Raw genomic sequence first — 12,317 nt, forward strand, 5'->3', positions numbered from 1 at the left:
ATCTGCTACAAAAACGCTTACATTTGGAAGAACCAGTGGTGGATGCCTGTTTGGTTATAAGGAAAGTATTAAACCGATATTTGCTGCAAGGATGTTTCGCCGGAGAACAACGAAATTTAATACCGTTTTACTTGAAGTGTAGTAATTGGAATAGAGACTTTACACTTTTTAAAAACTTCTTTTCTGAGTTCGCATCCACCAATTTCATTCTCGGAGGGGATTTCAATGTAAGAACAAGCACAAGAGGAATAGTGGACTTCAACTTGATCCCTACATCGTCGATTATGGAAAGAAGATATTCAAAAGATTCTACCTGTGACAGTAGCTGCACCAAATTTACTGAATTTCTTGATGATATTGGTGCATTTATTCATAATGGCAGAGTGTTTAGTGACTAAAATGGTGAATATACTTTTCTAAGTAGTAGAGGTTCTTCAGTGATTGACTACTGTTGCCCTTCGTACGCAATCACTAATTTGGTTGAAGATTTTAGTGTAGGTTGTGTAACCTTCTCAGATCGCATGCCATTTATTTGTTCCCTAAAATCTTCTTATTTCTTCCCTAAAACAGCAGAAAATACCAACCGAAGAGGTATATCTAGAATAAAATGGTATGACCAAAGAGGTGTTTTTTATTTCGTTAGCCTTACTAGGAGTCTTGAATCTGTTCATTCAGCCCGAGGGTGGTGGAATATTGCTAAGCAAATACGCGTACAGTCGATTAAAACCACAACGTCAATAAAAGTAAATGAATTTAAAATGCACTTTGAAAGCTTACTTATTCAGCAAGTATCTCATACGCTCTTCCCCAGCAACATGTTCCAGAGTTAGATTACACCATTGAGCTGCACGAGATATATTCTGCTTTATCTTCATCAAAAGATGTGAAAACTCCTGGTTTTTGATGGAATACCGTATGAATTTTATAAAAATGCATGTCAATCTCTTATTGAAGAAATACAGAAGTTATTCACTAATATTCTTGAAACTGCAACGCTACCATCATCTTTCAGAAAATCCATTATACCTATAACCCCCACTTTTTAAGAAAGCGAGATACAAATGTTGTGTCAAACTATACAGGACTTTCACTTCTCGATACGCCTTGTAAGCTGTTAATTCTCATGTCTCCCCCTTCTTGAAAATGGCATAAATAATCGATTTATTAAAACAGATCGGAACGGAGGCACCATCGTAGAGTTGGTCGAAGAACTTTGTAAAGTGGCGAATTTGGAAGGGATTCAGTCGACACCAGGTGGCTTCTTATTTTTCATTTAATCAAAAACTGTATGCAGTTCGTTCAGTGAAATTTGGCAGTCTAGTTCGTACACCCAGGTGTTTGGTTGCGCATAGCTAAACTCTAAAATGGTGGTATCTTTAATTGCTAACAGCTTTTTAAAATTATTTGCAAGACTGTCTTCTCCTATAGAGTTATTGTTTGCAGTTTTTTGAGTGCGTTCTCCTAGTTCCCTTACATTGTTCCAAAACAGCTTTTTAAAATTATTTGCAAGACTATCTTCTCCTATAGAGTTATTGTTTGCAGTTTTTTGAGTGCGTCCTCCTAGTTCCCTTACATTGTTCCAAAATTCTTTCGAGTCCTTACAAGAGATAAGTTTATGAGCAACAAGTAGTATGTAGTTGTTTGTATTGCGAGTAACAGTGCAGATACTGGGTTTTGAAGAAATCAGCGTTGATTGATCTGAAAAGCTTTAAAAACACAAAGGATTTCTTTCGTAGTCGCTTGCAGTCATTATCAAACCATCTATAACTGGTTCAGATTTTTGACATGTATCTATTTGAATGGCCCAGCTTACATAACATTCTCTTACTGAAAATGAGAGAAAAACACTAGACTGAACTTACAGTTGGTGCCGACACAGTCTCAATTTCACGATGAATGTTACAACTTGATGTACTCTGGCATACCAAACTACTCCAACTCACGTGATATGATTTCCATAATTTTTAAAGCTCGCTGATAGCTCCTTAATATCAATGGAAGAGCCTTTCAAGGAGATACAGATGGAATATGTAATATGGATGAATCGGAAAATACCATGTACTTTATTGGAGAACCTGCCCAGTATTCAAAACGTCCAGAAGAAAATTTCTTGGTAGCGGCATGCTTTCTCATTCTCAATTTTTCGACCTTTTGAATGGCTATTGAATTAAATATCGCAATCATATTATAAATTAATTTTTATAACATATTTATGTAAGTTAATCTACTTACTAAGCTTATATTTTTTTCAATTTCCTTTTTAACCTGACATGCAACTTAAAGTTATTGTTAAAACTAATTTCAAACCACCAATACTCATCCTTTTGAAAATAAAATTATATATCTATCTATCTATCAAGTACGATGCAGGGAAGGTCAGGTACGATTGGTCAGAGACAAGTGTTTTGTCCTTTGTTAAAACAAGAATTAAATACCCAATTAAAAGTATTCAAAAATGTTGCCCTGTTTGGTACAAAAAGTAATATTTTTTAAAAATTTTAATGAAGTAACTAAAAACACATTGTATCACAAATCTTAGTTTTGGAAATAATCACTGCTTAGTGGCATAACTTTTCTTTTTTTTTACTTGAATGATCAAATCATAATTTATGTACACTACTGGTCAAAAGTTTGAGACCACCTTCAAAGGGTTGGTTAATTTGTACCTGGCGCTTGGGTTTATGAATGAATATAGGATTTTTTTTTAACTGTATTGTTAACTTAGACCATTCATAAAAGGTGCAAGTGAAAAAACCCCAGATATTAATCCTTTTCTGTAAATTATGAGGAATTTTGTGAAAAAAAGGTAAAAAAACAGTATTGGGTTTTTGGCATCTATTTGGATTTCCCATGGTTTTTATTTTTTATGACTCTTTACATTCAATTTGGATTTTTTTTATGACTGCGGTAATATTAGAGGGTAAAAAAATGTACAATTTGAATACCTACATATTCAGGATTTTGTATATAAGGCTCGGTTTGATCCAATTTAAATTTATTTGAGACTGTGATCTTCTCCAGTAAACAAAGTGTGCATTATGGGAAAAGTTAAGAAATTAACTATTGAAACTCGATCTGCGATTATGACCCTTATTGGAGAAGGCTATTCGCAAAGAGAAATCGCCACAAAACTGAAGATATCCAAAGGAGCAGTTCACACGACCATACAGCGTTACTCTAGTACCGGCGGTTTTAAGGATTAACCGAGGTCAGGACATGCTAGAGTTACGACGAAAACCGAAGATCTGCATATCATCACCGTAAGCAAGCGTTCTAGGAAGAAAACAGCACCAGAAATACGAAACGATACAACGAAGGCTAAGGCATGCTGGACTTTCTGGGCGCGTTGCAGTGCGGAAACCACTTCTACGATCCCAAAACAAGATCAAACGGTTGGAATGGTCCAAAACCCGTAAGAATTGGACAGATGAAGACTTCAACAGAGACTTATGGAGCGATGAGTCCAAGTTTGAGATATTTGGCTCAAATCACAAAACGTACGTCAGGCGCAGTGCTGAATAGAAAATGCTACCAGACTGCTTGGCCCAACTGTGAAGCATGGAGGCGGTTGGAGTAGGAGATCTAACACGGGTGATCGGATGAATGGATAAAGAAGTCTTTAAAACGATATTGGAAGACCACGGTTTGGTATCTGGACTCCGATTAATCGGTGAAGGTTTTGTATTCCAGCAAGACAATGACCCGAAACACATTTAAAAACTTTGCGGGGATACATGAAACAAAAAGAAGATGAGGAAATTCTAAAAGTAATGGTATGGCCACCGCAGTCTCCAGATATTAACCCCATTGAGCTCTTATGGGAAGATCTTTGGTGTTCAAATCGAAATCCTTTATTTATTTATTCATTCATCTATCGATTCTCAATCTTACAGATTGCTTAAAACTAATATAAACTTAATTCATATTTACATTTTCACTTAATTGCAATTTAAATACATTTCTTTCAAGACTTATATCTAAATTAAATTTAAGTTCATTAAATAATTTCATACATCTTGTGAATGGTTCATTACAACCGTAATTATATCTATGCAAGGGGATATAAAACAAATGTCTTGATCGGATATTTCTTCCTGAAACATAGATATTTAAGAGATTTAGCAAAATAGGGCATTTTATATGGTAAGACAATATATCATATACAAACATCACACAATTTACAAGGCGCCGATTTCTCAGCGTAGATAGACTAATCAGCGCACATCTGGTGGAGTAATTGTCGAACCATAAATCTAGTGAAAGATTTTTGAACTTTTTCAATTCGATCTTTTGAAACTGTGTAAAAAGGATAACATACTACTGAAGCGTATTCTAAGTGTGGGCGGACGAGAGAAGTATAAACTGCTTTAATAAGGATTAGAAAACTCTAAGCAATTTCTTTTTAGGAAACCTAGCAATGAGTTTGCCTTTGCCACTATAAAATCTACATGAAGAGAAAAATTAAGCTTTTCATCAAAAACAACACTAAGATCATTTACTTCAGATCGTCTTTCCAATGCAGTGTTTGAAATGTCATAGTCATAAAAAATAGATGTTCTTGACCTAGAAGATGAAAAAATAGTACATTTTTTAGTATTAAGTACAAGAAAATTTTGTTTGCACCAATCTACTATTTTATTTAGATCGCTTTGGATATTAAGGAAATCATTTATGGATTTTACTGTAGAAAAAAGTTTGAGATCATCAGCAAATAACAAACCCGTTGCATATTGCAACAATAACGGTAAATCATTCACATAAACTAAAAACAACAAAGGTCCAAGATGGCTTCCTTGAGGAACACCCGATGAAACCTTTATTATTCTCAATGGATAGTCTAAAATTTTTACTATTTGTCTCCTATTGACTAAGTAACTGGAGATCCACTGCAGAAGGGTTGAATGAAATCTAAAATATTTTAATTTTTTTAAAAGCTGCATGATACAAAGGCTATCAAATGCTTTCTGAAAATCCATGAAGATAACGTCAACCTGAGAAGAAGATCTTGACAGAAATGTCCGGAATCCCCACATAACATCGAAATCTGCTCTTTGGGAATCTCTTCAAAATTGCTGGAATAATATTCCACAAGAAAAAATACAAAACTTGTAAGAAAATTGCCAGAATTGTAAAAAAAATTATTGAATTTAGAGGAGGGTTTTTTGATGAAAACTCAATTTAGAGCTTTTATTGGTTTTTTAAATAAATAATTTATGTTTAGTACAAAACTAGTTTATATTTTTCTATCATTTACAACTTCACTTTTTTCACGTATTAACTTTTTTCCTAAAACCCCACTTTAGGGGTTAAAACTCGATATTTCTCAAATTTCAGAGGTGGACTCAAACTTTTGACCGGTAGTGTAGGTACCTGTGTTAAATTTGTTCTAGGCAGAGTAAATAACTTTATGATTTTTTATATCTTTCTAATCACTTCAGATTCAGAATAAAATTATTCAACTATTACCTCCGTAGTTTGTATACTTTGTTTAAAGAAGATTTAGGCCGCATAGGTGCCCAATTATTTTATTTACTGTATAAAAATTTTAACCTGGCTTTGAGCTCATACTATCTATGCTTATAAAATTACACAAGTTCATATTGTACGAAAAGTTAGTTAGTCATGCAAACAATAAACTTAGATTATTTTTGTATAGCATGAAGAAAAGAATAAAAGACGACATCAATATTAAAAGATACGACACTAAAAAATGTGACAAGATAAAATGCGTAGCGTAATCCAACACCTCAGGCATCTTCTTCATCCAAAGCCGTCTTTTTTATTGTTTGCTCTACCCAAACAACAGTTTTTGTATACCCCAATACATTTGTGCAAGAAAACTCTGTTCATTTTTATAATGTCCTTCATATCCAATTACCCTGGAATGTAGCTCGATATTATCTTAAGGGTATAATGTTTCATCTAAAGAAAGCTTATTCTGAGTTTTCCCAAGCCCCAGCACTTTCAGGGGCCATCGGTACCAGACACCAGTGTACCAGATCAGCCTCGGGTTAGATGGATGGCAATGGCACAAGTAATAAGCATTAGCAAGGTAACCAAACCTGGCATCACCTTGTTATCTCTTTCTATTGCCCGACTTTCGGCACTTAGCACACACTCTACCTTCCGCACTCTCTCTGCCGGCTCACGAGAAAAAAATAAAATAATTCTAATACACTTCGCTTCGAATTCGAAGCCAAAACTCAACTACCCCAAAAACTAAAACCAACCATTGACCTCCTTGTGCTTGTTTCTCGCTGATGATGAGCATACATTTCAAGAAAGATCTAGGTTCCAGCGTCCTGGCATCTTGACACCACCTTACTATAAAAACTAACAACAAATCTTGTAGAAGAAGGATACTCACTCATAGTCGCGGAATATCTGCTTTGTGGTCTCGCAATAGAAGACCTTTTCATTGTCATGGAATGTGTTCCGCTTTTTGGAGTTATTATTCTCTGAGAAATTCTCGAATCCTTCACGTTTGCAAATCGGCATCTTGTCTGGAAGATTCTTCTCCTCAATCAAAATCCAAAGACGGAAGTTTATCCAACCTCAACCAACCGCTGATGGATGCTCTGCTAACCGAGCAGCGAGGTGGAGTCGCCAGAATCACTCAAGTCGAGAGTCAATAAGTTTTTTCTTCTTCCGTCGTCGTTGTCGTCGCCGTCGTTTCTATGCGCGCCAATCAAAGAATCCACATCCAGCAGAAAAATCAAAATCTTTTCTTTTCTTCTTTGGCGAATTGAGTTGCGACTTTTGGAGGGAATTTTTTTCTTTTTGTGTTTGAATTTTAAAGCTTTAATCTTAAGTATTTTCAATGTTTTAAGCAACAAAGTTTTAAAAGATAAATTTAATAATAAATAAATAATAAAAAATATATGTTTTTTCACTGCCAAACACCACAAAATCAGTTTTATTTTAATTGAATTCTTTTTCTTCGTTTCTTTTGAGCGAAAAAATAGCAGAAGAAAATTGCGAGAGAAGCACACGCGCGCGCCAACTATTTTTCGAAAGTGTTTGCCATCGCCTTTGGCGTTTAAAGCAAAAACACTCTAGTAAAGATATAAATCCTTCGTACGTATCACCCTCCAAAACCCATTTGTTTACATTGTTGTATTTGTAATGTGAACGAATTCAACGAGAAAAAATTGACGTGTTTTCTCGCATACATAGACACACTTCCTGAGGTTTTTGGGGAAATTTAATAAATAAGAGGAGAAATTACACGCACACTATGAAAAAGTTTATGAGGTTGATTTCCGGTTTAGCTTGTAGGCAAACCAAGATGTCTACCGGGGATTTATATCTTTATATAGAGTGTTTTTGGTTTAAAGCTGCTTGTTGGTAGTTGGTAATGTGTGTGAGAAAGAGAAAGTTATAAGAAGAAACGGTCATTAAATCGTAAATACGATGAGTGCGAGAGAGACCGATGTAGGCTTAGTTTTGACATTTGGGCATTTTTTGACAGACTGTTGGAATGTAATAGATTAGGTTTGTTCCGGTTAATGGAAGCATTCAGAGTTCAGATTAATGGTGTGCTAAAACTTGTACGAAATTAAGACCACGGCTTCATGTATATTTTTCTGTAACACAAAGTAGCAAATGGCCTTATATTAAATTAACATTTTTTGACTAATGACATACTGTATTTTAGAATAAGGAAATTTATTATTAACAGATGAAAAATAACCTTAATGTGGTGGATTTTATTTATTTGATGTATTTATCATTGATATTGTGACTTTAAGGTTTCGAAAATGATAAAAGATTATTTCGAACGCTATATCTCTGATGAAATTCCTATTGTGTAAAGTGGTGAAAACCGTAAGGCCAACATCTTAAATTGCGATGATGCTAAAAATATGTCATATGTAATTCAAAAAATTTACAACAATTAACATTTCTGTTTTTTTAAATCAAACAGAATCAAATATATGGCTATAATAATGAACATAAAAAAGGGGTTTTATAAATTAAATAGAAAATTTAAAACCATTTAGACAAATATTTAAGAATTACGGAGCTTGTAAACAGAAAAATATGGCCGAAAAGTGTTAGTCCCTTATAACAAAATGAAACAGAAAAAATTAACTGAGATTGTTCGGCATCGAATGCCACCTCAAGGTGTTCTCTGATGCGCTCCAGTATAACTTTTGCTACTATTTTGGCAACGGCTCTTCTTAAACTCATGTGGGAAGTTTTCGGAGATCCAGACTTCTTTTATGAGCGGATGGAGCAGTTCGCTTGATGATGTTGGCGCTGCTTTTAAAAGCTCTACGGAATTCCATTAAGTCCAACCGCTCTCTCTAATTGGAGGAATCTGGCATTGTGAGGACCTTCACTTCCTGCGTCCAGAAGCGTCCTCACATTCCAGAAAACAATCTTTGTCCGGGTACAATAGCCAAAAGTCGTCAACGAGTTACCATTAACTATCCGAGGCGTATAATTACAGTTTCCAAAGCGGGATGAAGTTCAGTTGAGTACGAAGAGTGCTTATCTCCGTAACCTATCCTGAAGAGTCAGAAAACTTCGCCCTTGCACTTTTAGCTTACTTAAGTATATTGGGATACATAAATCATTGCCCGGGGGCCACCAAGAGGAGGTAAAGCAAGAACTTCAACATGGCAACAAAGTTGCATTGCTGGCCTAAACAACGTTTTAGGCAATAACCAACTACCCGATTTGCCATGCCGCAAGAACCCCTTAACATAACTACTTGGATTCTTGACTCCACACACGCTGTAGAGTCGGGCCTTGGCTCGATGGCTCGGGCTCGTTGATTTTTGACTTGCTGAAAATCTAAAAGAATCGACAGAGCCAAGCCGAGCCACCTTAATTTACCCACACACGGTAGATTTCGGATCGGCTTGGGTCCATCTGGATCTGTCATGTATGTCCAGCCTAAGTATTTATATTTTTAAATCGCCAAAATCAAAGATCCGGAAGTTTCATGGAAGTTATGTTTTGAAGTCATCAATTTTTAAAAACCTTAATGTTAATAGAGAAACAATTGTGAAGACAAAAAATATGAAGAGCAAAATACATCCAGTAGCAATGACAAAAAAAAAATAAGGTGGAGCAACAGTCCGTTGAGAACTTAGGTCCTAATGATTTACAACCCTCAACTATTCCTGTGTGCGATTAATGTTGTCAAGGATGGATGGGAACTACAGCTTTAAGCGTAATTCGAGTTGCTTATTTGAGAAAGCACTTTTAAAGACAAGAATTGCTCTTGGAGGAATTGTCAATTCCCTGCAAAGGCAGTACTCGTGAAAAAACTTTAGATTGGACAGGAAGGGATTGAACCCAAGACCTCTGGCATGACAGCCCTACGCTATAGCTATCACGGGTACTACAATAGCAATATATGTATGTGACAAAAGGTCGACATCGACGTTCAAGGTGTTCAATACTCTTGTAAAGAGCTTGACAGAGAATTTTCAGAAACTAAGTAAGATACTAAAATAATTTAAATTGTATCTAAAACATAAAGGCACAAAATCATTGTACAATTTATTGTTTATAGATACAATATACGATATCTTGAGCTATAACTTAGTCTTAAAAATAACGTTTATGACTATTTTTAGCATTTTTAAAGAAGGCGAGATTCAAATTTAAAACATCTTAATCCTTAAAAACTTCATACATAATTGCAACAATCCTTACGTCAATTTTTACCAGCTGTCGCAAGTCAATCCTAAAGATTAACGACCTATAAGTCTATCATCGTTCCTTATTAAGACCTTGGAAGTATTGATTGATATCCATTTAAGGGCAAGTATTGATAAAAGACTTCTGTCTTCGTCTTAACATGCCTATACGTAGAGGTAAATCGGTGGAAACGGTCTCCCTCCCTCCATCATATAGAGTTTACTATGGTTTCTTCCCTTCACATCGAAGGTGCTTTTAACAACGTGGACACATCTCTGCAATCACATCTGTACTAACATCTCTAAACGTAGACAGTTCGCTTGGGGAGCTAATTTATTTAATTCTGACTAGCAGAATATTTAACTCAAAACTGGGCAACTCTTCTGGCAGACGATTCGTTAGTAGAGGAACACCGCAAGGTGGTGTTCTATCCCCTCCCTTCTAGAACCAAGTGGTGAATGAAATCCTAATCAGTCTGGATGCGAAGGGTTATACAGTGATCGCCTATGCGGACGACGTTTCTAAAGCGGTTTCAGAAAAGCATCTTAACACCTTAAAAGAACTTTTACAAAATGTCTTAGACAGACTAATACTTTGGGTTTATTGGTGTGGACTGGGTGTTAACTCACACAAAACCGATTAAGTCTTATTTTCGAGGAGATACAAAATTCCATTTAAAATTCTAAGGCAAGGCCAAATACATGGGTCTTATTTTAGATAAGAACTAAATTGGAAACGCTATGTACAGAAAAGAGTCAAAAAAGCTACTGTAGGTCTCTTTTCTTGCAAAAAAGCTATTGGTAATAAATGGGACTTACAACCTAGAATCACGCATTGGCTATACACATCGGTAATCAGACCAATTTTAATGTACGATAAGGCAGTATGGTGAATTACTTTATAGAAAGCTATAAACCGCGACAAATTAATTAAAGTCCAATGGTCAGCTTGCCTATGTATAAGTCTCTTATTCCACCTTCCCAATAATTGTAGCGTGTTCCAGGCAGAACTTTTAGTTATAAAAGAAGTCTTGTCCTGGGGCCTGATTATGAGATTCACGACGGATCGTTTTTAATTCGACCTTTTTAATTCGACTCGTGTCGTATTTCCTTATTAACGAATTCGCGGCGAAGCCAAAATGGTTCCTCCTATATTCCAGTGATTTGACACTGGAATTGGTCTGACGTTGACACTGACTTGGTCTGACTTTTCCTTTCTATATTCCAGTGATTTGATATCTTTTTAAAAATTTTGTTTTTTTATTTTATATTTTATTGTGGATAGTGAATAAATTATAAGAAAATTAAAATAAAGCTAACTCACATTTTTAAATTATTACAATCAAGAAAGAATCCACGAAAGTGAACAATGAACAATAATGAACACTCTTTCGCCTGTGAATCCGCCAAAAAAAGCTATCGGATTTCAACTCGCTAACGTACATTATGACATTTGAAATTCGCCTTCAAATTCGTCAATTGGTCGAATTCAAAACGAAGAACACGAAAGCGAAAGCAATACTTGAAAAAAGGCAAAACCCCAAAAAACTTAGTAGTTAATTCTATGTATGCGTGAAAACACGTCAATTTTTCTCAAATGGGTTTTGGAGGGTGATACGTACGAGGGATTTATATCTTCATTAGAGTATTTTTGAGCAAAACGATGCGCCGCGAATCCAATAATCAGTCCCTGGCAAAGAAAACGTGATATCAACATCTGATATCCGTATCTTCTCAGATATTCAGGCCGCCATCAAATCTCTTGGCTCTGTCTCTACAAACTCTATATTACCTCTAATGGAAATGGCACAACAGTTTAATATCCACCTTTGCTGGGTGCCGGGCCATAGAGCCATTCCAGGTAACTGTAAGGCAGATGAACTCGCCAGGATAGGTACAGTACAACCCATTCTAACACGTTTGGCAAATGCTGGCATACCAATTCCTACATGTAAACTATTGGTAATGCAGAACGCTATGAAGATTTAAGACGAGGAAGAGCAGGAACCAGTTCTTCACTTTCACTTCAAAAACGCAAAAACTATAATGATTTGATATAATTTTGAAGTTTGTTTTATATTCAAGTTACGGTGCTTGAAAATGAATCAATTCAAAACTTCACCTTAGAAAGGCTTATTATTAAGGCATTTCGAAATTGTTAAAATTTTGTATTTCTTAAATTCAATCCAAATTTGTCTTTTCTTTGCTTTATTTTTGTCATTCAGTGTCCTTTCCGTTTCCTTTTTTCTCTCAAAGTAGCCATACATATTGCAATCAATCAAACATAAATCTTATAAGTGGATCAATTTCATATAAGTATCCCTCAATAAAAACTTTGAATGTTTTCCTCATCCAAAATGATATCAGATACAAAAGTAATAACAAATTGCAAATTAAGAAAGTTAATGGTTGATATATTTTATAGAATTTCTATAGTTGGAACAATTCATTTTTCTTGAACAATTTAAAGAAAACAAAAAACTACAGTACAGTATTACTGTAAATTTCGTATTCGTACCCTGTTTTAATCAGTCAAAAAATGTTGCTTTAATATTTTGTAGCATAACCTTTGGAAGTAATTACAGCTTTTAATCGTCTTGGCATTGACCTTACCAATTTTTTAGTTGTTTCCGAGGTTATTTGTGTCCATTCATAGAGAAT

The 12,317-nt window shown here is 35.2% G+C and overlaps 1 protein-coding gene across 1 annotated transcript in view; it reads right to left on the minus strand.

Annotated features, from left to right (window-relative positions):
• LOC129954107 (bromodomain adjacent to zinc finger domain protein 1A) overlaps positions 1 to 7,012 on the minus strand; it is a 31,778-nt gene extending 24,766 nt beyond the window's left edge. The window contains exon 1 of the mRNA XM_056067790.1: positions 6,368 to 7,012. Coding sequence (XP_055923765.1) covers positions 6,368 to 6,498 — 131 coding nt within the window. The 5' untranslated portion in view covers positions 6,499 to 7,012. The remainder of the gene's footprint in view (positions 1 to 6,367) is intronic.
• Between the last annotated feature and the right edge of the window lie 5,305 nt (positions 7,013 to 12,317).

The sequence above is a fragment of the Eupeodes corollae genome, chromosome 1 (assembly GCF_945859685.1).
Source record: "Eupeodes corollae chromosome 1, idEupCoro1.1, whole genome shotgun sequence".
Lineage (NCBI taxonomy): Eukaryota > Metazoa > Arthropoda > Insecta > Diptera > Syrphidae > Eupeodes > Eupeodes corollae.